Source organism: Oreochromis aureus, linkage group 3 (assembly GCF_013358895.1).
Source record: "Oreochromis aureus strain Israel breed Guangdong linkage group 3, ZZ_aureus, whole genome shotgun sequence".
Taxonomy (NCBI): domain Eukaryota; kingdom Metazoa; phylum Chordata; class Actinopteri; order Cichliformes; family Cichlidae; genus Oreochromis; species Oreochromis aureus.
The window spans coordinates 98,556,182-98,583,733 of NC_052944.1; the positions used below are offsets into that span (position 1 = coordinate 98,556,182).

Sequence of the window (27,552 nt, forward strand, 5' to 3'; positions counted from 1 at the left end):
TCAACACACTGAAGCTGAGACGCCACCCGTCACTATGGCCACTCCAATAGGGTTACCTGTCAACTGTGGACACATGAAAGGAAAACAGCAGAAACACAAGACATGTTTACTGGAACATTTCCAATTGATAGCTTTATGGAAAAGTGTGTTTAAACACTTTTTTTGATTTTGGTCATGATTGGATTTATTGTGAAAGAAATTTCAAAGGTTTAATTTGACTTTTCCCCTGTTTTTCATACAGACTGAAGACGACTGGATGGTGCTTTCTTTGTTTGTTTAAAGATAATGAATAAATCTCTACAGACATCTTAAACCACCCTCCTTTCTATATTTTTTGTTATATAAATGAAATACAGTATATAAGACAAAACCTGAGCTTATATGATACTAAGGACCCTGGAAGTCAGTTCACCTTTATTATTCAGCACAGCCTGAAGTCTCTTAGTCAAGCTTTTTTGTGTTTTCTGTGAGGAAGTATTCAGGAGCAGCTCTTTTCTTTAATGTTGGTTCCCTTTGTTTCCATCCTCTGTTAAGATGTTTCAGTAATGTTGAGGTCTGGGGAGGCCAATCCATGACTGAAGTCCTGTGATGCTGCATACTGCATTAGCAGTTTGTTCATAGTGAAAAATGAAGCCGCTGCCAATCAGACATTTGCATAGTGCAGAGGTTCCCAAAGTGTGGGGCCCGCCCCCTAGGGGGGGCGCAGAGCCATTGCAGGGGGGGCACGGTATGAAAAGGAAAAAAAAAAAAAAGAAAGCTTGGACACTGCTAGCATAATGGACAGGTTTTTGACGGGGCTCCCACATAAACGCAAAGCAGGAGATGAAGCATTGCCAAATATGTTTCCAAACCAACTTCCTTCCAAGCCAAAGACAGGAAAATATGGTGAAGCATATCTTCCCTTTGGCTTCACCTGCACAAGTGCCAAGGTAGGTCTCCCCTGCAAAATTACTTTTCCCTGCGTTGGGAGCACGCGCTCGGCTCTCCAAATCACGGACAAACAGTATCCCACATTCTTGATTTTTAGTTCACAAACACTTCTTGTAATAACTAACTACTCCTGACATTTTGGACATGTTAGCTCTTTATGCAGTAAAGTTACAGTGGGATACAAATAATATCAGACTGATCCTGCCGTAATTTGTTCCCCCTGTTCAAATCACGGACAAACAGTATCCCACAGCTGTTTATGTGTTTAAACCCATTTTGCACAGAGAGGCATTTTTTGAAAAATGTATTGATAGCAATGTTGAATATTATTACACAGGAAAAAAACAACTACATGTAAAATAATTACACCATGACGCCTCTGCCTTGCTAAATGGAGGGACAGTAACTGCGTGTGTGTATGTAAGCGTGTAAAACCTGCAGACAGTCAGATTAACAGTATTTTGTCTCTATCTGCCATTCTGCAATTCATCTCATGTAAACAATAACGTGGCGCACAGCATGACGTGAAAAAAGGCACACACCTTTGACATTGGGTGACGAACTCTGTAATCCTCGTCCACACGTAAACGCAAAAAAAGGAGTTTTGAATAATCTCCGTTTTCGGTGAATCGCAACGCCATTTACGTGTTGACGAAAGGCCCAAACGCATAGAAACAGCTGCGTTTTCAAAAATACCCGTGTAGGTGTGGACGTAGCGTAAAAGAGTTAGCAGTATATTTTATTACTACCTGTAATTTATTGCCATTTACTTGTATTTGCTTAATCGTTTACTAAATGTTAGGTGTGAAATAAACCGCAATGGAGCAAAATATGGGTGTGTATGTTTGGAGGATGTGTTTGTGCGGGGGGGGGGTTTAGGTGGTGGGGGGGGGCGCGAACAGTTTTCTTGTAAAACAAAGGGGGGCCTGGCAAAAAAAGTTTGGGAACCACTGGCATAGTGGATCAACTTCTGATGGTACTTTCCTGAATTCCATAATATGTTTGCACATACTGATGAATATTTGCAGCTGATTTTCAGTCCAGTTCCTGTGTAATGTGACAGACGCCAGTCTTTCTCCCCGTGTCCTTCCTTAAGAATAGAGCCATCCTTCCACTGAGACTGTTTCTGATGAGGCTTCATTGAGCAGTAGATGGATCCCTCAGCTCAGCTAATCGTCCTATTTCTAACACATGACTGTCAGAAACTGTTAATCTGCTGCAGCTCTTTAACTCTTCCACTTCTTTTTGTAATCTCTTAGTTTCCTCATTTTTTTAAGGTGGTACTGCACCAAATCCAAAGTCAACATCCTGTTATATAGTGGAGTTGAATCTGTAATGGAGTTTGATTTAAACCAATCTAAGCAATTAAGTGAATGATGGTGAGCAAAGAAATGATGGCGGAGGTCGTGGATGAAGACCCGGACAGCTGTGGTTGGCTCCTCGTATATAGCAGAGTGAGGTTGTGTTTGCACACTATTATAAAACCATGTTCACTATATATTTTAGCTGCAGACAATCACATTATTTGTTGCTGTGGTGATGTTATTACACTTTGGTAAAATGGAAAACGATCATTTCTTGCTGTTATTCACACATTATACCAAGACCCTCAACACAAGCCTTGTAGTCCAACCATATAAAGACAAATCGTTGTGTTTGTAGCAGCTCATGAACATGAATCATTCCATGTTACTTTAAAAATCATTGTAAACTAAACTGGAATAAATGAGTGTTTATATATAGTTTTGTCTCAGCTGTTTATACACAGTGTTTCAGTTCCACCGTCTCACATGTGATGAACCTTTAGCTCTGTTGTTAGCGTGTTGTTAGACCAGGTTTCCCTCATTTAAAAAATAATCTCTCATTAGAAATGGATATGATGTCATAGAAATGCTTATTATGGGTTCACTTGATGTCATTGAAAAGATGCACATAGGTAACGTGCAGGCCATCCAGCTCCGAGGTTTATCTTCTCACCTCGAGTCTGCGACACTCTCTCCATGTCCTCTCACATAAGGGCGCGCACATTTCTGCATGATCTTCTAAATTACAAGGAGCGATTCACAAAACAGAAGCTGACCATCACAAAACACTCATCACAAACCAAAAATGGCTCCACTGAGCGTCAAACTATGACCAGAATTTACTGATAATCTAAAGACTCACATAACTTATTTTGTCTCATTTTGTCTTAGTTTGAGACATAAGTGCATGATTATAATACTGTGTAGTTAGATGAGACAGAACTGATGCTTCCTCTCAATTATCCTCTTCATGTTTCCCGAGCCTCAGCAGTTTAAGCTGCCATGGATAGAAAAACATCATCTTAAATCTCAAATGATCTCTTTGTTTCCAAAGAGCTGCTGATGTGTCCGATATGATCCACAAGCTTAAACTAGGATTATAAATATGTGCAGTGATGTGTGTGAAACCTCTGAGGACTCACACGTGTGTGCTTCAGCCCACACACACATATGAAGCACTGTGACCTCACACACAACTATTTTACACATCCAACCTGAACACATCCTGATCATTTCTAAAGTTTATTAAGTTGAGCTTCACCTGAACATCAGTGATGAAGCTGCTCTGACTCCATCACAGCTCACAGCTGTTGGAATGAGTCAAACAATGAAGAAGGTTCAGAAAACAGCTGATGATTTTACAGAAACACGATGCAAACATGAGAATGGACACATGATTTTTTATTAACAGTGATAGGTTTGTAGCTTGAACCTATTCGCTGGAACGTTGAAGGCAATGTAATCACACAACAAGCAAGACTCGAGTAGGCAACATTCTTTATGTTTCACGTGCACGGGAGAGAACTGGACAGGCGCCGTTCCTTCGCTTGACCCCAGTTGCTCTCGTCCGCTCTCCCGTAACACTGCTCTTTTATTGTGTTTCCATGAATATGCATAGGTTCATTAACATATGACCTCTTTACATAGGTATACATGTGAACAAAGAATACCGTGTGTGTGTGTGTGTGTGTGTGTATGTGTGTGTGGGGGTCAAACTGTGACCCCAGGAAGACTCCCCAGAGCCGTCCATCTAAACAAAAGGCACTTAGCCTAAAACAGATATAGATACGTTTATCCTACCATAAAACAATAAGACAAGGTACGACCTCTCCCATGCTCCTAAAATGTGGGTGTGAAAGTCAGAGAGCTCTGGAATGCACACAAAGCTTGCAGACTATTAAGGATCAAACCTCTACCAATCTAAACCTAATTATAAAACTCTAAGAATATATAAGTAGATATTTCTAAGCATAAATGACAATCACAATACAAATCTAACAAACAGTTTATTTTTCACTTTGCATGACGTCATCAACACTGTGACACCAGGGGGCGCTCATCACCGGCCTGAGGCAGTGTGCAGTGATAATGGGGCGAGACGCAGTATTGTGTGTACTACAGTCGGACAGAAGGAAAAACTTCCTTCTGAAAATATTTTCATCCTTCACAAAAGTGTTTAAGTAAAATGTTAAAAATATGTAAACACAATAAAATCCAGGCTCTTTTATTAAAAAGTTGGTGATGCAGTTGTGCACTGAGCACCTTTCCAATGTTCCTTCCTCAGATGAGTCCAGCTGCTGAACACATTAACATCTGTCATGTAAATGTAGCCGAGAACCAACCTGAGCACTGCTGGGAAAATAAAAAGGCAAACATCAAAAGTGCTGTATTATCTTATTTATGTTGAATGTTGACTTAGATCCACACCACGATTTATGAAATTATAGAACTAAAATAACAACAATTGTCTGGTTCTTTAAAATTACTTTGATTACATCAAACCAGTGAAAACTGAAAGAAACAAAGAGCTGTTAGCATGTTTAGACCAACTTTGAGACAGAGACTGTAAAGATCTGCACTTTAAATCCTGTCTGTGTTCCTGCAAGTGATTCACACTGAAAGTATCTTAGTTTAGTATAAGTGAGCCACAAAGCAGCCTGATAGCTTTAAAACAGTAAAAGTAAATGAAATTGACAGTTTCATTGTAGCTGGATCTGATTATTGGGGGGTCATGACCCCCGTAACCCCCCTGGAAATTACGTGCCTGGTCCTGAGGTCAAATCCACCATCTTTGTTTCAGTGCTGAGCTTCATGTTCTCCCGTGTTTGTGTGCGTCCTCTCCGGTACTCCAGCTTCCTCCCACAGTCCAAACACATGCAGTTAGTGGGGTCAGGTTAACTGTGAGTGGTTGTGTGTCTCTGTGTTATTCCACCTTAATAAATGACTTCCTGTTAGCATTAAGTGCTTCTGTAGGACTGATGTCATTTTCATGGGTTGGATCATTTCAATGAAGGTGGACTCAGATGCAGTAAATAAGCTGATTGATCATTAATGAATAAAGCTGGTCAAATCCATCACGTGGACACATGTGATTGTGTAGTATTGATCCCAATGCTGGTATTAGTCCTGGATCAATAACACTGGATGGATGCGTTCAGCATGGAGCCCCTGAGCTGTGTTACAGACAAACATGAAACTGACAGGTCCGTGTCATTCACAGTCTGTAACACTTCTAAACAACAGAGGCTGACCCAAGTGCCTCAGAGCCAGGCACGCTCACATCACAGCTCTCTAAATAAGTTTCAAAATAAGAGCTGAAAGCTGTGTTTGCTTGTGTAAGCTTATTATTGTGGAGACTAAAATTCAGTGATCATGTGTTCAGACTCATAATGATTACTCTCATAAATCCTGATCTTTGTATTTACTGTGTGTTGGATCAATAACTGAGATTCATCGTATCACACAGCTGTGCTGCTGCTGCTGCTGGTGATGTCAGCACATCTGGAACAATACGAGGTATCTGCTACCAGACTGAGCAGGACGTGAGACCTGTCGACTGTTTAAAGCTGTCCCTCCACAGGTCACTCAGACCTGATCCACACCTCAGTGAGATTCTCTGACTTCCTCAGTAGAGACAGAAACCATTCAGATCTGGGACGATCAGCTGACTGATGATGTCACACAGACTGTGTTTTTCAGGAACAGTGATTCTGATGTGAGCCTGCTAGCTGACAGCAGACCTGATGAAACCACATGTTCACATCTGTGAGGACAGACTGGACTCTTTGACTGCACCTTGGTTCTCCTCAGAGGTCTGTACAGGAGCATGTCCACCCCACTGAAGATCTCAGTCACTGTGAAACATAGAAAGCTGCTTGTGTGGCCTCTGCCTCACATGTAGATGCAGCTACAGGTTTCTCTGTCAGTCAGACTGAAACAGTGTCCTGATGCTGCATCATTCAGCTCTGTGCCCCAGTCAGCATCACTGTGTCTACCAGTGTCAGTGTTTCTTTTCCTGTAACACTCAGCACAGGCTCAGCTGGTATCCAGTGTTGGACTTTCAGCTGCTGTGATAGATCCTCTAACATAGATCAGCTCTGCTACATGTTGTTAGATCAGTGCAGCTGCCTGTCATGTCCTGATGTTTCTCTGGGTCAGCAGCTTCTCCATCAGAGGTTCACATGGAGCTGATCCAGTATCTCCAGTAACTGTGTTCTGTGCCTCACTGGTTCATCCTTCTGTCTGTGTGACGTCAGTCAGATGTTAAACTCTGTAATCTTCACTGTGTCACAGAGTTCAGTGAGTCCCGTTATTCACAGTATCAATCAGATCATCAGAGATGATCAGCAATCAGTGGTGCCAACAGCGCCTCCTGTGGTGAGAGGATGCAATAATGCAATGTAGCATTTTTACAGTGAACACTTCCAGTCATGGAAACTGTCTGTTGGATCTGTGTGACGTTGCTTTCTTGTGTTGCTTTCTTGGTTAGAGTTCCTCACAAATGTCCAGATTATTCTTCTAATGAGGCGTCGGCCATGTTTTCAGTTCTTTGGAAGAAAACATCGCCCTTTGCCATCCTTACTTTTCTTTGACTTCTTCAAATGCAGCTGAACTCCAGCTGGTATTTTATTGGACTTTGCAGCTGTTTCTGGTCATCAGTTCATTCCTGCAAACCTCTGAACCTGAACAACAATGATGCTGCATTGCTGGCTGATCCCAAAAGGTTGATTCTGTTCATCTGGACGTTTTCACGTTTGCTCACTGATCAGGTGACTTCTTCAGTCTCAGCTGACTGCAGCTTTACAACCTTACAAACAGCACATTTGCACAATGACTGAAACCAGCAGCACCTGATATATATGATACTAATATAATACATATACATATATAATCCATACTAATGATGAAGGAACTGAGCTCACAGTCCATTGTTCATTCAGTGAACTACTCAGTTTATTTTGGGCCTCAGAAATGCTCACTCTGTTTGTACATCACTGTCAGCAATAGACTCATTCTGCTGTGTGGACAGGAACACATGTGACATCACTTCCTGTTTGTTTGTGACTGAAGAGGAAGAAGTTTACAAGGAATCATTTAGAAGAGTTTCAAACATCAACTGATTGAATCCATGAATCTGAAAACGTGTTTGTGAGTGAAAGAGACAGACATGTACAGACTGAACTATCTGTTCAACAATCAGAGTGTTTCTCTAACAGGAGACACTCTTTACACTCAGCACAGGGACACTGAGGAACCAGGATAGACTCTAAACCCAGGATAAAGAGTTTGAGTGAATGTGGTCTTGAAGGTGTGGAGGTGGATCAGAGTGTCAGAGGAGACTCTGTAGAAGGACAGAGTGCCAGCAGGACAGTCCACATACACTGCTGCTCTGTTAGAGACAGAGGAGGAGGAGGAGGAGGAGGAGGAGGAGATGGATGTTTTAATCTTATTGTGCCTGACAGAACGAGGACCATCATCAGAGCAGTAAAGACTCCAGGACTGATCATTGTATCCAAACACACAGTCATCACTGCCTCCTTTCCTTCTGATGCTTCTGTAACTCACTGATATATAAACATGTCCTCTCCACTCGACCTCCCAGTAACAACGACCAGTCAGACCATTTCTACACAGCAGCTGATAACTGGAAACAAATCTGTCTGGATGATCAGGATATGACTGAACCTCCTCCACATTTGTCACCTTCCTGTTGTTGTCAGACAGTTGGAGGTTTGTGTGTACTGTGTTTGTGTCGATTGTGAGTTGACAGGAATCTGATGGAGAGAACAAACACAATCCAGCTGCAGTTATTGATCCATCATCTGTTCATTGATTGACACTTTGATGATGACTCCTGACATGATGAAGATGGTTGAATGTGTGCTGCTTTGTTTTCATGAATCCCATTAAAAACACACTTACACTTCCTCAGACCTGGTCTCAACCATCGGACTCCAGCAGGCTCCACCCTGAAAGGAGGAGGGGGGTCAGAGCAGTCAGCATGCACACATGGACATTACATGGCTCTCAGACACACACTGTTACACACTGAGGATGGCTCAAAGCTCGGCTCCACTGTTTTATTCAAAGAAATCTACATTTATTTATCAGCACATTTAAAAACAGGTTGAGCCAAAGTGCTTTACAGAGTAGAGATAAAATAGGAAACATACACAGTAATTACTATAAAGACTCGTCAGAATTGAAAGCTACAGAGTACAAATGTGTTTCCAACCGGGTTTTAAAAATGTCGAGTGTTGGTGACGACCTGATGTGAAGGGCGACTGTTCCAGAGTTTGGCTGCAGCGATCGATAAAGCTCACCTCTGTTTTTACGGCTAGTTCTGGTCAGAAGCTGCTTATCTGCAGACCTGAGGGCTCGACTTGGATTATTTTTGTTAAAGAGAGATAAGATGGAGCCAATCCATTCAGAGACTTAAAGACAAACAACAAGATCTGGAAGTGGATTCTACGACGTACTGGTAACCAGTGGAAAAAGCTGGTGATGGGTCACAGAGCCACTGCTGGAACCAGACAATTCATGAGGGAGGGAACTGTGACAGCGCCGTTCCTTCACTTGACCTCAGTCGCTCTCGTCTGCTCCCTCGTAACACTGCTCTTTATTGAGGTTACATGAATATGCATAAGTTCATTAACATACGACGTCTTACACAGGTATGAACAAAGAGTACCAGTCTGTGCATAGTGTAGGTATGTGTGTGTGTGTGTGTGTGTGTGTGTTCCAGATGTGACCCTGTGACCCCAAAGCTGGTGCTAAGAGTCCAGCGGTCCCCCTAACAAAGGGCTCTTATACTTAACCAGACACAGAGTAGGTGTCCTCCTACACCATAAATGAGTAAGAGAAGGTACGACCTCTCTCATGACCCCAAGCTGTGTGTGCATGCCAGAGCACTCTGGAAGGCACACAGAGTCTTTACAGACTACTAAGGATCAAACCTCTATCATTATGCAATCGATTATCAAACTCTAAGCATATATGAGTAAATTTTTCTAACCATAAATACCAATCAACAATATAAACCTTACAGCTGGTTTTAATAACAGAATTTATTTGTTTCTCAAATGAGAAAGAGCTATCGAGCAACACTCCTAAATCTTTAGTTCTGAACTTTTCCAGTGGGCCAAAGTCAACATTATTCAATAATGCTAATTGTTTTCTTTTTCTACCATTAGTGGCTAATTCTAATTAGGGGTGAATAATTATTACCAGCTAATGCTAATATCGTTTTCCCTTCCCTTTTAACAATGTGAGCAGCTAGTGCTAGGTAGGCTGATGCTAGCAGCTAATGCTAATTTGATGTGAATTAGCATTATCCGATAATGCTGTCACTTTTCATTTGCATTATAACGATGTGAGGAGTTAATGCCAAGTATACTGCCATTAGTGGCTAATTCTAATTAGGGGTGAATAATTATTACCAGCTAATGCTAATATCGTTTTCCCTTCCCGTTTAACAACGTGAGCAGCTGGTGCTAGGTAGGCTGATGCTAGCAGCTAATGCTAATGTGATGTGAATTAGCATTATCCGATAATGCTGTCACTTTCCATTGGCATTATAACGATGTGAGGAGTTAATGCTAAGTATACTGCCATTAGCGGCTAATTCTAATTAGGGGTGAATAATTATTACCAGCTAATGCTAATATAGTTTTCCCTTCCCTTTTAACAATGTGAGCAGCTAGTGCTAGGTAGGCTGATGCTAGCAGCTAATGCTAATTTAATGTGAATTAGCATTATATTAGTGAGGAGTTAATGATAAGTAGACTGCCATTAGTGGCTAATGCTAATTTTAGGGGAATAGTAATTGGCAGCTAATGCTAATACCAAATTTTCTTGCTTTAATGTGACCAGCTAATGTTAAGTAGGTTGCCGTTATTAGCTAATACTAATTTGAGATGAATTAGCATTAACCGCTTATGCTAACAATGTTTTTTCTTACTTTTTAACAATACAAGTAGCTAATGCGAACACTCTTTTTCATTCAATTTTAACTTTTCCACTGCGATGTAAAGAGTTAATGCTATAGGATGCCATTAGTGGCTAATTCTAATTTTAGATAAAAAAGCATTAGCAGCTAATGCTCATACTGTTTTTCTTTGCTTTGTAAGAATGACAGCAGCTAATGATACGAAGTCTACCGTTATTAACTAATGCTAATTTGATGTGAATTAGCATTATCCGATAGTGTTAACTCTTTTCCCTTGCATTATAACAATGTGAGCAGCTAATGCTAAGAAGGCTGCTGTTATTAGCTAATGCTAATTTGATGTGAGGTAGCATTATCCGATAATGCTGTCGCTTTTCATTTGCATTATAACGATGTGAGGAGTTAATGCCAAGTATACTGCCATTAGCGGCTAATTCTAATTAGGGGCGAATAATTATTACCAGCTAATGCTAATACCGTTTTTCTCATAACAACTTGAGCAGCTAATGATAATTTGATGTGAATTAGCATTATATTAGTGAGCAGTTAATGCTAAGTAGGCTACCGTTATTGACTCCTTGTCACCTTGTCCCTGTGTATGAGCCCTTAGTGTGCAGGGAGCCACCAGCCACCCGCACAGTACAGAGATGGTCGGAGGAGAGCGAGGAGGCTCTTAAGGATTGTTTTGAGTCGACTGTGTGGGAGGTGATCTGTGACGACCACGGAGAGGACATCGACAGCCTTACTACATGCATTACTGACTATATTAATTTCTGTGTGGATAACACCGTACCTACCAGGACTGTACAGTGTTTCTCCAACAACAAACCTTGGATTACCCCAGAAATTAAAGCCTCAAGCAGAAGAGGAGGGCCTTCAAATCCAGAGACAAAGAGGAGTTGAAAAGGGTACAGAGAGAGCTGAGGGGACTGATAAGGAATGGGAAGGACAGCTACAGGCAGAAGATGGAGAACCAGCTTCAGCAAAACAACGCTGGTGAAGTCTGGAGAGGCCTCAGAACCATCTCAGGCCACAAACATCAGAACTCTCTTCCTGGGAGGGATGTGAGGTGGGCAAATGAACTGAATCATTTCTTCAACAGATTTGATTCAGCCATGAGGCAGTCTCCAACATCGGCTGCAGACTCACCCACCCCCACTGCTGCTGCTCCACCTCTGACACCTGACACACTTCACACCTCCTCTATTCACCCTGCTCACGCCTCCCCACCCCCAACAACAGCATCCAATACACACTCATCACAAGGCTCCAGCCTGTCTCTCTCAACCACCCAGGTTAGGAGGGAACTGAGGAGGATTAATGGCAAGAAGGCAGCGGGCCCAGATGGCATCAGCTCAAGGGTCATCAGGTCCTGTGCAGACCAACTGTGCGGGGTGATGGAGCACCTCTTCAACCTGAGCCTGAGGCTGGGAAGAGTCCCACAGCTCTGGAAAACCTCCTGTGTTGTTCCAGTGCCAAAGACTTCACGCCTCAAGGACCTCAACGGCTACAGGCCGGTGGCTCTGACATCCCACCTGATGAAGACCCTGGAGCGGCTGGTCCTGCCTCGGCTTCGGCACCTGGTGAGCTCATCACTGGACCCACTTCAATTTGCCTACCAGCCTGGCATTGGAGCGGATGATGCCGTCATTCACCTCCTACATCGTTCCCTCGCGCACCTGGAGACCGCTGTGAGCACTGTGAGAATCATGTTCTTTGATTTCTCCAGTGCCTTCAACACTATTCTTCCCTCGGTTCTGAAGGACAAGCTGGAGAACTCTGGAGTGGACCATCACCTCACTACCTGGATTTTGGACTACCTCACCGACCGACCACAGTATGTGAGGACTCAGGGCTGTGTGTTGGACAGGGTCTTCTGCAGTACGGGGGCCCCACAGGGAACGGTTCTGGCTCCGTTCCTCTTCACCGTCTACACTGCAGACTTCTCCCACAACTCCACCCAGTGCTTCCTGCAGAAGTTCTCTGATGACTCTGCAATAGTCGGCCTGATCACTGATGGGGACGACAAGGAGTACAGAGGACTGACTCAAGCCTTTGTGGACTGGTGCCAGCTGAACTACCTCCAGATCAATGCCAGTAAAACCAAGGAGCTGGTGGTAGACTTCCGCAGGCACAAACATCCTCCACTGCAACCACTGAACATCCAAGGTATGGACATTGAGGCTGTGGACAGCTACAGGTAACTTGGTGTTCATCTGAACAACAAACTGGACTGGACTCATAACTCAGACGCCCTCTACAGGAAAGGGCAGAGCAGACTGTACCTGCTGCGGAGACTCAGGTCGTTTGGAGTGAAGGGCCCACTCACGAAGACCTTCTATGACTCTGTGGTGGCCTCAGCCATCTTTTACGGTGTGGTCTGCTGGGGCGGCAGCATCTCTGCTGGGGACAGGAAGAGACTGAACAGGCTGATCCGAAGGGCCAGCTCTGTTCTAGGATGCCCTCTGGACCCAGTGGAGGTGGTGAGTGACAGGAGAATGGTGGCTAAGCTGTCATCCCTGTTGGACAACATCTCCCACCCCATGCAGGAGACTCTGACAGCCCTGAGCAGGTCCTTCAGTGGCTGCGGCACCCACGGTGTGGGACGGAGAGATTCACAGGTCTTTCCTCCCCACTGCTGTCAGACTGCACAACAAAGACTTCCACACATGTGCAATAACACCAAGTGCTATAATCTTTTCTGGCATCATTGTATTTTTACTCAGTTGTATATAGCATTTGTATTCTATTTTTATCCTATTGTATATTTTATTCTATTTTATTTTACTGTATATAGCATTTTATTTTATTCTATTCTGTACAGTTGTATACGGTATTTATTCTTATTGTATTCTAATTTTTGCTATATAACTTTTGCACTGTCCACTTCCTGCTGTGACAAAACAAATTTCCCACGTGTGGGACTAATAAAGGTTATCTTATCTTATCTTATCTTTTTTTTTAACTGGACGCCATTTTTCTATGTTTTTGTGTCTAAGCTACAGCTACAGCTGTTAAGAGGGAGCTGGAACAAATTACTCTTGCTATCTTTACCATCAAAAGAGCTGATGCCAGCACTCCTCCAGCCGATGTGGGTATAACCATCTAGGGTGTTCTGCATGACCTGGAAGACATGGCCTCTGCATGTGCACTCTTAATGGGTGGGATATATGCACTGAATCTCAGTTAACCTCGAGACTGAAAGCTTTCTTTGAAGTACTTCAGAAATAAGAGACAATCAAAAGTATTGAGATTTAAAGGATTTAATTGAGAGATGATAGTTCACCAGAAATGTTGAAGGGTGGTGTGTATATTAGCGTTCAAGGTATATTGTTATGAGGTGGAAATATGTTCATATTCTGTTTGTGTTACATTGTGTGCATTGTAAAGGTAATTGCAATACATACTAAGAATAAGGGTAAGGTAGGAATGCAGGATGAATGTATATTTTGCAATTGTTTCCATGTTAAAATGTTAAAATGTTTACAACCCAAGATTTTTGCCCAAACACTGGTAAAATATGAGTAGCTAATATGAACACTTTTTTCCATTCAGTTTTAACTTTTCCCCTGCGATGTGAAAAGTTAATGCTAAATAGGACGCCATTAGCAGCTAATTCTAAGTAGGTGAATAATTATTAGCAGCTAATTCTAATATCGTTTTCCCTTCCCTTTTAAAAATGTGAGCAGCTAATGCTAATTTGATGTGAATAAGCATTATATTAGTGAGGAGTTAATGCTAAGTAGGCTGCCGTTATTAACTAACGCTACTTTGACGTGAATTAGTATTATGCGCTAATGCTAATACTGTTTTCCCTTACTTTTTAACAATGTCAGCGGCTAATTCTAAGTACGCTGTTGTAAATAGCTAATGCTAATTTAATGTGAGTTAGCATTATCTAATAATGCTAACACTGTTTTCTCTTACTTATTAAAAATGATAGTAGCTAATACTAATACTCTTTTCTGTTGGGTAACAACGATGTGAGGAGTTAGTGCTAAGTAGGCTGCTTTTGGCGGCTTATTCTAATTAGGGATGAATAATTATTAGCAGTCAATGCTAGTACCGTCTGTCATTGTAGTTGCTGGTCCGTCTGTGTATCCATCATTTTTCATTCGTGTGTTCCCTGCCGTCGTCATCATGTACCATCGTCTTCCTTCCTTTATGTCCAGATTCGTGTTCTTGTTCATGCTCAATAGTTCAGTTGTCCCAGTATAGTTTAGTTCTCCGTTTTGCCGTTTGCCTATCTATATTTCGTGTTCAATAAATCACCTTCACGACTGCCTGCGTTTGGATCCTCCTTTACCTTTTCTTCTCACTCGCCGTGACAATTTGTGTGACCATGATGGAAACTATGATAAGCTAATGCTGCTAAGCTAATGCTGTTTATGGGCCCTGTTAGAATCATTATTTCATTCTCATTCTGTTGTTTGAGAACAATAACAGAAAAATGTGCACTTGAGAATAAATTTATTGTGAATTCAGCTGTGAATGTTTGTCATTATTTAAGCTTCCATTTCCAAATGTTAGCTGCTCCTGTCTGCCTCTTTGTGAACACACAGACTGAAATGATTCACATCCTTGTTTCATCCTTCAGTCACTGTGGACATACAGCATGGGAAACATACACATGGCTGACACTTTATTAGGTACACAGTGGCATCTATCTCAGGTACACCTGTGACCTAAATGATCCTGCAAACAGACTCCTTGGAGACCCCCTACATAAATATCCATGTACTATCCAGCTAGACTAGTGTGTCTGTCCCTGAAAATATTCCTGCATGTGTGATTGTTTATGTGTCATCTGCAGGAAACAAACAGGAAGTGACTGAAGGACACAGGAAATGTTTCCAGCTCTTCCTCCTCTATCAGACATTCTCTCCATACCTGAGAGTGTCCAGTCTCCAGCCTGGTTCCTTCAGTCCAGCCGACAGCAGCTTCTTTCCTGAGTCTCCTGGATGATTGTAGCTCAGGTCCAGCTCTCTCAGATGGGAGGGGTTGGAGCTCAGAGCTGAGGCCAGAGAAGTACAGCCTTCCTTTGTGATCAGACAGCCTGACAGACTGCAGACACACAAAACAACAATCCATCTGTTATTCATCTCTATGGCAGGATAACTAAGGGATGGTTCAGGGTCACCTGATCCAGCTCTAACTATAAGCTTTATCAAAAAGGAAAGTTTGAAGCTGATCTTCAAAGTAGAGAGGGTGTCTGTCTCCTGAACTCAAACTAGGAGCTGCTTCCACACCCAGTCAAACATAGCCAGGCTTTCTTTGCTGCTTGACAAAACCTCAAATCCCAGTCAGAGATGATGAGCATCATCACAGTGATGATCATTTCTCTGTTAACCCAGGCTTTCTGCTTCAGGATCTGTGCATGCTCACAGAACAGATGAACTGGTGCCAGAGATCATAAAGAACATCAAACAGACAAATTCAACACTTTTAATGGAAATATGAGATTAATGCTGCAGACAATCATGAACCTGCTGAATTCATGAACATCAAGAATGCAGCGAGTGGTAAAATAAAGATTTGACCTCAGTGTTTCTGTCTATTCCTAACATATTCCTAACATGATAGCTGCACTTTAGAGCTCTAAAACTGGAACTGACACATATTTAAACACTGAGTGTTACTCAGTACATTCAGTTCTGACACTCATCCACAGTCCAACAAAGGAAACATGGAGATCACATCAGTTTGTGACCAAAGTCTAATTATTAGTGCAAGTTAACCTGTTATTATCTCGTTAAGTCATTAATTGAGTAACACAACAATTATTTTATTGCACATTAACAGAGTTTTTAAAATCATGATTATTGTGAAAGTGCTCACTGGCTCTGAATATAAAAGCCATGGGTCACAGGAGGGATGTTGATCAGTGCTGGCTTGAAATGGGCGTCATTATGCGTCTCAACCAATGAGAGCATTGAGGGTGGGCCTAATACTACTGCAGCGCTCACATGACCCAGGACAGAAACAAAGGGGCGGGGACAGAAACATGGAGACAGGTACAGATCTTTGACATGTTCATTTTAAACTGTTCCAGAGGGCAGTGTTGATACAACTAAAGTTATTTGGAAGTAAAATTGAGTTTTTTATCGTTGGAGTGCTTCAAGTCTGAAGTATCACTTAAATGCATTACACGCTATTGATGGCAGCAAACAAACCACCCAAACAAACAGAGGTGGGAGGCTTGGGCAGACTACGTTGGATCAGTTTGTGGGAGGAGTCTAGATAAACTAAAGAAAGACAAGCTAACAAACACCATAGTGAAGTGAGTAGCTACAAACTGCAGGCCGATTAGTGTTGTTGAAGAAGTCGGTCTGAGGAACGTTCTTAGGATCAACAAATGACGGCATGTATGAGGCTCAAGACGCACCATCACAAGAAGAATACAGGACCTTGTGGGCCACTTTAAACACAGTCCAGCAAACGCTGCAGAATTAGAACAGCAACAAACTGAACGTGGACAAAAGAAAGAGTCACTGATACAAGACAGTCCAACCAGATGGACTTCACTCTGGACATGATTCAAAAGGATCAGCAGAAACGAGCAGCCGCTCAGGGACGCCCCCTACACGCAACACCAAGGTTGCCATGGCAACTACAGCTGACACGGACAGAGTGCAGAGGTTGGAAACACAGCTGGAAGTCTGCAGGTATATTTAACATGATGTATTTCTCAGTGTCCTGTCTGTGTGTGAGAGACAAACAGCCTCTGTATGTGTGTGTAAATACAGCATGAATATGTAGAGGACATGTTTGTGTATATAAGTACATGAACGCTCTACGTCATTTGGAGCTTTGATTCTTGTTTCTGTTGCAGGTCTGTGACTGAACTTCTGGGAGGAGAAAAGTTGGTTTCATGCTCTGTGATTCTGCCTGTGTTTTGTCATCTCTCTCAGGTGATGGAGAGCTCAGACGATGACCCCGCCTACATGGTCAAATTCAAGTCTGTATTCAGAACAGACCTGGAGACACGCAAACAAAATGCCAACATTGTATATGTGAAAACTGCCGCTGCACTGGAGCCAGATTCAAGGAGCTCAAGTGTTTACCCAGATCTGAGAGGCTGAAGTTCGGGCCTCAGCCACCAACTTGCTGAAGGAACAGAGGGTTGTTGGAGGGAAATCTGTGTACAGTTCCAGCCACACTCAAGTACATCTTTGTTGGTTGTAGGACCAGCCTTACTGAGGGCAGATACACATGGAGACACAACCAGGTTCTCAGGTGTCTAGCCGAGAAAGTTGAGTGCAAAAGAAAATCCATCAACGCTCAAATCTTTCAAGAACCAAGAGGAGCGTCAGTTTTCATCAGCATTTGTCCGGGAAGGAGACAAGCCGAGGACAAGCCCCTCAAACCCAGACCTGGGCCCGCTAAAGGCCGCCAGGGATTGGCAGATGCAGGTGGACTTGGATCTGAGGCAGAAGACAGAGGAAGATCAAGGTACGCCAGGTGGAAGTGGGGTGCAGGGGCTTTGTTGCCAGTGCAACAGCGAAGCTGCTTAGAGAGATCGGGATCAGAGGACAGGCGCAACGGCAGGCTATAAGAGATTGTAAGGGAATGAGGTGTTATTTTTCTGCCATTTTTATTATTTCATTTTACTATTTCTAGTTTCATTATTTTGTTATTGCTATTGCATCATAATCATATAACAAGCATTTGCATTGACGCATTTATTAATAGTGATATTGCATTTAGATGTTTAAACATATTGGCACCCAATTAAGCTTTTATTACAGGTGCAGTTAAAACCACTTTAAACTGTTGAGTTGAATTTATGATCTTAAATGTTTATATGCAGACTGCATTGTGAAAGAGTAACTCTGTGCCAAAATAAGACAGGAAGTTACATGTTTTTGAAGTTACATGCTTTGCAGGAAGTGAAACCAAAACCAGAGTCTGAGTGAAAGTTAGTCTGAGGAGCAGTTTCGATGATGCTATTATCTTTTATACTTTTATATTTTTTGATTAAGCTTTTAGTAGAGGTTCTTGATTAAAACATTTATTCAGTAGAGTACACATACATAGTTTCGGTTCGGTTATTACATACACGAGAGCGGCTTCTGTCTCTCTGTCTGGTGAGAGGTCAGGAGCTAGTCGGCGAGGTGAAATAGGGTGCGATTGTGGTTAGCACATAGACACACACGTAACCACACACACACACACACTTAGTTAGAGGGAATCATTTATAGGTAAAAGTTTAATCATGTTTTGCTTGTGGCTGAAAATTGTGCCTGCGTACGTGACAGTTTGTTCCAGACGATAAGCGAGCGTCCGGCAGTGACAGGAAGCACCTGGCTTCGAGGCGAAGAGAACGATCTTTTTGAACTGTGTCATTGTGGTTTTGATTTGACGTATCCATGTATTGTGTTTATCTGACTCTATCACCTTTTCTATCCCTTTGAAGAAATGAGGCTCCATAAATGCTAAAGTGGTAAGTATTATTTCTCAGTTGCAGTGAATGGAAAATAAACTGTAGGAAACTAAACAGAATAAGAAGGGAAATAACAATTTAACATAAACCAGTGACACACTCAGGGGCCTGATCAACCCTGGCAGGGGTGTCTAGTGTCTAGAGCAGGGGTCTGCAACCTTTTACGCCCAAAGAGCCATTTGTATGGAATGCCAGGACTGCTATAATGAATTAATTAAATACACCATTAAATAATTAATTAAATGTGGCAATAATTAATTAAAATTGGAATTAATTAATTAAATAAATAGTTATGACACATTTAATTAATTAATTATTGACACATTTAATTAATTATTTATGTATTTCACATTTTAATTAATTATTGACACATTTCATTAATTATTTAATGATATATTTATTTATTTCATTTTGGCAGTCAGCGCATTTTTCTGCACAAGATAAGTATATATAGTATTTTTCCCGAGCGCAGAGCTGCTGGAGCTTGTTTCCTTACAGAGCACTTTATAGGAGAACCCACTTTATCATCGGCTGATGTCCAATCACCGCACACAGCTTTGAAACCTCACCTGAGTTTTAGCTCTCAGTGGTTAAACGCTGGACTTAATTCACTCAGGTTTTGTCTGTCGGGTCACGTTTACTTCGCTGTTTTATTTACAACTGAGCAAATCAGTTTGGCTGAGGTTAAAGTTACGTTTCATAACTGCAGAGTTTTACAGACGTTTAATGGTTCACTGGCACATGTGTTAGACTGAACTATTCGCTTTTCTTTATCTGGTGTGTTTTGGATTTAACAGTGAATTTTGAGATTAAACTGAATTTTAAAATGTTTTTATACAAAGAGGAAAGAGAAGGCGCATTTCCACCGAGAGGAGCAGAGTTTGCAACAGCATGTTCATCATGAGAACTGCAACCTGGACAGAAATATTATATCATCTGTTTTTTAATAGTTATTCAACTGTATTCTAAGCACCAGCTGTCTGTTAGAATTTTTAGAGTTTACTTAACTAAAAATAAATGAGGTTAACATATAATTTGTGTGATTTCTCTCTCTCTCTTTTTTTTTTCTTTTTCGGTCATGTTATGTTTAACTGTCAAAGGCTTGTTACAAACTATGAAACACATCGTGCAGACTTCTGGATGTTACTTCTGGATGAGACTAAAGGCAGGAAGGTGTCCTTTAAAACTAAACATGTTAATAGGACCTCCCTATTTATATCATAGTTTATGATATAGCACGTGTGTTTCAGTAATAGCCTACTGATTTCAGTGCAGTGGTGAACAGTCACACAGCTCACGTGGCCGTTATCTGTGATACTCCTAAACTATAATTTATCCAAGTTAACTTCAGTTAACCATTCAGACGGTTCTTTTGCAATGACAAACAAACACCCAATGCTGCTTATTGTTTACATTACAGCTGCTTATGCAGTAACCATGGTAACCACGGACTCTGAGTGGCTGGATCGACGGAGGTCAGACAACAATTTTACATGTATGATCTTATGATCTGTATGATCCGTCCTGGCCTCATATTAAATGTGAACGCAGACTGAGTGTTGGACGTTTGCTTTATATAATCTTCCTCTCAAACATTTAAACAGCAGCGAGTCTGCAGCTGAGACTCAAACTGTCGGAACAGGTTCGATCGTGGATTCATTTGGTGATTTATTAAATGTATAACTGTTAGTCTAATCTGCTGCTGAATCTCTTACACTGATGAAAATGCAGAAAACAGATCACGAACACCTGTTCAGCCAATCACTTTCATTCCACTTTGATCTGCGACAAACTGACGGTTCGTCTCTGTTACAGTGTTGCGTTAGACTGCTATATTCTTTTGGTCTTTATGCTGTAGATTTCCACGTCTCTGGAATAGTTGGCAGTGTTAAGGATGCTTTTCTGTAAAATCATATTGATATGACCCGTGACATATTCGTAGATGACAGTTTGATAGTCAGCTGTGAAACTCTGGGTTAACTCAGAGAGCTGAAGATATCGTGGATATGCTGACCTCGCTCCGTGGTGTACGGGGCCGTTTACCCTCATGATTAATATTCACAATAAAAATATTAGCTGGACATCATGAAGTCTGTATGTGTTTCATAGTGTCGAACAACCTTTGTACAGTTAAAGCCAGCAGTTACAACATGACGGAAACACCAACGTTATCTCTCTTCTGCGATTATACACAGGTCATGCTAATTACTGAACAAAAACCCAAAGATCAGCTGTTAATCGAATTTATTTGCTCTCTCTCCTCTTTAAACATGTTTTTAATGTTAGTTATAATTCAGAATTGGCGACTGAAACACCTAGAACACATACAAACATCAGGAAATAAAACCCCGATAAATGTAACTTCAGTAAAAGAAGTCCGTGTCAGCGGGGGTTATTACAGCTGTGTACCGGGGCCTGCGCTTTGTCGGCGGTAACAACAGCTCGATTGCTTGCGAGGCGAGCGGGTCTATCCCACGCTTTGCCGTGAGACTGGGCTGGGCTCCGAAAATCATCGAAGCACTTTTGCAAAGAGGCTGTAACTTGACAAACCGACCAGACATATGAAGATTAAACCACTACATTCTCGGCTAAAAAAATATTAAAACGGTATTTGGTGACACACAAACAGGGTTTTTCAAAGTTCAGTTCTGTTAGTTCCCACATGGCGGTTGCTGTGTGCTAAAAACAATGGCCACCAGGCCAAAGCAATGGTTTTGACTCGATCAGCGTTAACCCCGCCCCCTGAGTTTGATGGGGGAGGCTGACAGATAAAATTAATTCATGGTGAGAGCCAGGCGCCAGGACTGCCAAAATGAAATAAATAAATATATCATTAAATAATTAATTAAATGTGTCAATAATTAATTAAAATCTGAAATACACAAATAATTAATTAAATGTGTCAATAATTAATTAATGAAATGTGTCAATAATTAATTAAAATGTGAAATACATAAATAATTAATTAAATGTGTCAATAATTAATTAATTAAATGTGTCATAACTATTTATTTAATTAATTAATTCCAATTTTAATTAATTATTGACACATTTAATTAATTATTTAATGGTGTATTTAATTAATTCATTATGGCAGTCCTGACGTTCCATACTTTGGACCCGGTTTCCACGCAAAAGAAAACACTGGGAGCCGCAAATACTTTTTGACATCTAAAATGAAGATAACACTGTATATATTGTTTTTTATCTTTATGCTTTGTGTGAATAACTATGGTGTGCTGCTTATGAAATCCATGAAGTGCAACAGAGAAAATTAAATTATATTTATGTAATCAACACATTTTGAACTCTTAAAGAAATATAACTAAAGCAAAGACACCCAGCTGAACTAAAATGATCCATGTAGCAAACAAAAACTGTTGTCAGCCGCCACCCTTATATCTCCTTTGGGCTGTTGGAGCCTCTTTGCTCTTAAAAAATAATTGGAAAAAAGCTCTATGCTGCTGAAAAATGGATATTTGCAAAATTCTGCCTAAATATGTATTTTACTTGGTTAATGCGTGCGGCAGGGCGTGGTCTGCAGCGCCGTTTCAGGGGAGGCGGACGCACCTGAGCGACACCCGCAATCACGCCTCGCTGCCTTAACGTCTGCGCTATCTGTGCTGTTGTGTTGTTGGTGGTGTGTGTCGGCCTGTGAGCTGAAAAGCTACAGCCGGCTGTATGCGTACAGCAACCGTGTGTGAAAAGTGGTCAATATAGAGATGCTCAAAAGCATGCTGATGGAAACATCGTCGGGTCTGCCGTGATTTGTTTACAATGGGACTTCTGCTCCTGAACCTCTGCACAGTGTTTGTCTTTAACATAGTTCACGGTGGAAAACAGCTGCTGACATAATGTGGATCCGAAGATCCATAATTGGCCTACCTGGGGTTGAAAGTCTCGATAAATGCACGGCGTTTCGGCAGGTATACCGGCTTCTGCGAGTGTGACTCTTATTTTGAGCGATGAAAAAATAATAGAATATAATTCTATTTTTATATTTCAATATCACAATAATCTTCCAATTTAGAACTACGAGTTAAAAAGAACTAAGATAAATAAAATACACTTCAGCTAAATACTTCTAATTTATTTGCCCAAACCACGCGGAGCCGCACTATAAGGACTAAAGAGCCGCATGCGGCTCCGGAGCCGCAGGTTGCCAACCCCTGGTCTAGAGGGTGTCTAGTGATAATGGCCGAAACACCTGATGAATCCAAGGTCCACTACTGACAATGTGTCCCAAATTTAAAATGATAATCTAGATCGATCTCTAATCCCTAAACCTAACCAAGGAAGTAAAATGGCAGATTAGTTTGGGTAAAAGACCGAAAGTGGAGGCACACAACGATGTGTGCTGCTGGCAAAGTTTCTGGGCTTTCCTCATAACAGCCATCCCTCAAGAGTCTCTCCATCTAAAGCAATGCATTATCAGGGACTGTAACATCTAGTCCTTTTAACTGAATCAGTACAAACACACACTTCACACACTCTAAGTCCCTGCACAGTAAATGAGCTGATGAGCGTTTGTGCTGCTACCTGATAACAGAAAAATAGTTCTGCTGGTTCCTGTTCTGAAAACACACATTTATAAATGTTCACTTGCTGCTGATCAAAGGTGCCTGTTATAATGTTATGTTGGTGGCTCCGGACTGTGAGGGGAACTTTGTAAAAAAAATAGATCAAATGTTGACGTCCTGGCAGAGGCAAAGAACTTTGATTTGCTATTTGATTTGATTAGATTCAGGCCAGGACTCTGCAGTTTATTTACACCTACAGGCCAGTGGACACTCTTTCAACGATGAGGATGTACACATCCTGGACAGGGAGGAACGCTGGTTTGAGCGCGGAGTCAAGGAGGCCATTTACGTGAAGAGGGAAAGACCATCTCTGAATCGAGGAGGGGGCCTAAGGGTACATCTTTCGCCATCTTACAACGCTGTGATTGCAGCCATTCCCCAACTCTCTGTGAATGGTACTCATGGCCATTGATCAGTGTTCTTTGATCAGTGGGTTTTGGTCAGTGATTGTTGATCAATGGTCATGGGAATTTGCATAATTATGATTAAGGAACTGACCTTACAGCCCATTGTTCCTTCAGTGGGCTGGTTTCAGTCATTATGCAAATGTACTGTTTATAAGGTTTGGGGAAACCTGCAGTCAGCTGAGACTGAAGAAGTCACTTGGATGAGTGACGAAACGTTTCTCCCACAAAACGCTACGTCCAGATGAACAGATTCAACTTTTGGAGATTAGATTCATGTTTCAGCTCAGAGTGACAGAAATACTTGAACTGCTACTGTGTTAAAGGGAATACTGCTGTTAGAAAGCACCTGATTTGTTTCTCAACACTGAATGTTGCACTTCTCATACTGCAGTACTATTAAAATAAGTACACAATACACTACTTTTGAACTCATGATTGAATGTTGCTGTAACAATGCCATTAATGGTCATTCAAAGTGTTCATGGTTGCCCAGCACTACAAATGATTGCACAAGTGTGACTGATCCACTTTCTAATGTGTGTGTAGCCCACACTGTGTGTCACTGTGTCACAGGTGAGTCTGTGTATCCAGGTTCTATGAGGAGAACAGGATATAGTGACTGAGTCCAGCAGCTTAAAGTCTGACTCCATCCTCCATTTAAATAACTCACAGCAACAACTGAATAGCTTTGCCTTTGTGTAGCTGACACTTCATTTTAATGTCCTTCTATTCTGGTTCATCTGGTTTCAGTTTCTATAAGCACACAGGTTTCATCAGTGACTCTATGACCTCAGTAATCTTTGCTGGGCCTTAATGCTCTGAACAAAGCTGTACATCACAAGACTAAATAGAAATGAATCAGTCTTTCATTTCTCACTGCTGTTTGACTTCAGCTCTCAATGTCCCACTATAACCCATGGAAAGAATTACTGTCCATCCAGGCTGCTGAACATGAAGCTGATGAAGGTGGAGTATTGTGAGGGCTGATGGAGATGATGATGAGGAATCCAGGAGCAGTGGATGAAAGGCAGCATCACCATGAAGGATCAGTGTGAGAATACATCATCGTCCACAAAGAAAACCAGTCTCAGTGTCTGACGCTCTTGTTAGAAAGACACAGTCGCAGCTTGTGGCTGCAGTTAGCTGGTTTGCTAGTTAGCTGGTCTGCTAGTTAGCTGGGAGCTAACTCACTAGATCATTTGATGCTAAACTGTCTAAACTGTGTGAGCAGCTTTCATGGCTGCTCTGTGTTACCCTCAGCCTCTCTTTAACTCAGTTTTCCTCCTTACAAACTAGAATACCTTCTTTTTTTTAGCTTCTCCACACCCAAGCTGTGGCTAAGCTACCAGCATGCAGGCTCGGTGTGTCTCACCCAACAATTACACTCGTCACCCAGACGAACACCACTCCACAAGTTCACAACTAGGAGGCACTAAAAGACCACATACAGTGAGATTATCACTAAATGTCTGCTGTGTCTGACGGTGACTTGGATTTTTCCTAACTGGCTACATGAACACGATTAGCTACAGTTCTATCTTTGTAAAAGAGACTCAGCAGCAGATTAGAACCAAACAGAAACATTTCTACTTTTTCTGCAACACCAGCTGAATGTATGGAGCCTAAACTCCAGTGACAATGAGACACATACAGTGTGACTGCTGTGACTTTACAGCTGGGCCTCATTCACTGACATTAGATATGACTGAATCTATATCACACTTAAAGCTTTCTGTGAATGAAAGAATCAGTGAAAACGAGGCACTTCAGTTGATTTTAAACACAAACTCTGAACATAACCTGATCCAGACCAGATTATAGGTTCAGCATCAGTAACCATGGTGATGTAGCCAGGTAAACACCGAGCTAGGACAGAGACAGACAAACATTTATGCTCACAATCACTCCAGTTAACCCAGCATGCATGTTTTTAGACTGTGGGAGGAAGCAGAGAACCTGAAGACAACCCACACAGGTCACACTATCACCCTTATTTAGACATTAATAATAAATTAATTGATAACGTGATAAATTATTTAATATTTTAAGGAAAACAAAAAAAAACAAGAAGTCTAAACTACAAAAAACACCCAACCTGCGACCGTGACATATTCAGTCTATTCAAATGTCCAGCATGCATATATGAAGAATGTAACACTGCAGTGAAATGGAGCCCTGCTGATGCAGACGCTCTTCTGGTCTCATACTGACCACCTGCTGAAGCTAACAGGCTAACACTAGCATCACTGCATGTAGCCCCACTCTTCTCACAGCAACATACAGCTGTCATGGCTCGACTTTTCACTGATTGGCTCATGTTAACTTGTAAAATATAAAGTCCCAGCAGTACTAGCTGTTTTATATGCTGTTTATAATAAGCTAAATGTGCTGATAATGTGCAAATAGAGCCTGAAGCAGCTAGCACTGTTAGCATCAACACCAAGCCCTGTTACATTTACACAGTGTTAGAGCAATGGCTCCAAACAGCTCTGTAAAAGCCTTCAGAATATAGGCAGGAATCGAACTGGAAGGTTTGGTCAATGAAGTGCTGCTGAAATAAAGCTTTTTGACTGAGAAAATCAGATTTGTCATTTAATTTCAAATGAAAAACAAGAAGTAAACAAAAATCCCTAATTACCTCAGAAACTGATTATTTACATTAAGACATTTTTATCAAGTTAATGTTTGTGCAGTAATATAAATCAGGTTTGAAATGATCAACAATAGAAAAATGTAAATGCTGACCTGAGAGTTTCCATTTTACAGTGTGGACTCTTCACTCCAGCAGACAGAAGCTTCACTCCTGAATCCTGCAGGTCAGAGTTACTCAGGTCCAGCTCTCTCAGACTAGAGGACTGGGAGCTGAGAGCTGAGGACAGAGATGCATGGCCTCTCTCTGAGAACTTACAGTGAGTCTGAAAAATGGAAGATGAACATTTAACAAACACTGTTGTTAAAGTGCAGTGAGGGTGCACTGAAGAGTTATTAGATTTAGCAATTAATCCTGTTTTTATTTTTAGAAATCCTTCATTCATATTAAGATACAACAAATGGATGACACTGACATTTACTGACTAAAATATACTGCTCAAAGAAACAACAACAACAAAAGGGCAACATGGTAGTCACACAATGGTTAATTAATTCTGGTATTCTATTGCAAATACCAATTGGGCTCCATGTGCCGGGCAGTGAGGGTAGCGCATTAACACCAAAGTAGCTGACACATTGATCAACATTGATCAATAACTCTCTCTGCTCATTAAATTATCATAAAACTATTGCAGAAGTTTTTTTTCCAAGTAGTGGATTGTTATTGGTTAATCCTCTCAACTGATGAAAAGCACAACATAACTTGATCTCACCTCAGAGTATTCAGTTTACAGTGTGGACTTCTCAGTCCTGCAGAAAGAAACTTCAATGCTGAATGATGCAGGTTGTTGTTACTCAGGTCCAGCTCTCTCAAACTGGAGGATTGGGAGCTGAGAACTGAGGACATAGCTTCATAGCTTCTCTCTGACAAGTTACAGAGACTCAGTCTGGGGGAACAGAAATTTTTTTAAATTCCACGTGGTAAAGACATTAGAAATATGACAGATGATTATAACTTCAGAATAAACAGATCGCTCTCTCTCATGTGTTTCATGAAAAAACAAGAATAAAAGCTAACCTTTATTTGTTTAGAATTTGTTTGACTTCTTGTGTTAACTCATAAAGATTTTAGAATATTACTTGATCTGACCTGAGCTTTTCCAGGGTACACTGTGGACTCTCCACTGTAGCAGACAGAAGCTTCACTGCTGAATCCTGCAGAGTGTTGATACTCAGGTCCAGCTCTCTCAGACTAGAGGACTGGGAGCTAAGAACTGAGGACAGAGCATCACAGCCTCTCTCTGAGAGGTCAGGAACACTCAGCCTGAAAAACAAACACAAAATAAAA

The 27,552-nt window shown here is 41.5% G+C and overlaps 1 protein-coding gene across 1 annotated transcript; it reads right to left on the reverse strand.

The window, feature by feature from the left end:
• Positions 1–26,818, reverse strand: LOC120434797 (stonustoxin subunit alpha-like). Its single transcript, XM_039603202.1, has 7 exons — positions 26,780–26,818; positions 26,358–26,527; positions 15,060–15,246; positions 14,760–14,773; positions 14,160–14,179; positions 7,482–8,008; positions 1–63 (listed from the first exon to the last, which is right to left on the reverse strand). The coding sequence occupies exons 1-7, from the start codon at positions 26,816–26,818 to the stop codon at positions 1–3; spliced, it is 1,020 nt and encodes a 339-aa protein (XP_039459136.1).
• Positions 26,819–27,552: the final 734 nt, after the last annotated feature.

What these genes read in the sequence shown, in the direction of transcription:
- LOC120434797 (XM_039603202.1), bottom strand. Translation starts at nt 26,818, where the DNA reads ATGCGCTACCCTCACTGCCCGGCACATGGAGCCCAATTG. An exon ending in CGGCACATGGAGCCCAATTG is followed by an intron (nt 26,528 to 26,779) that starts GTATTTGCAATA and finishes TCCATTTTTCAG; the next exon opens with ACTCACTGTAAGTTCTCAGA. An exon ending in GAGTCTATCCTGGTTCCTCA is followed by an intron (nt 64 to 7,481) that starts GTGTCCCTGTGC and finishes ATGTGTCCACAG; the next exon opens with TTGACAGGTAACCCTATTGG.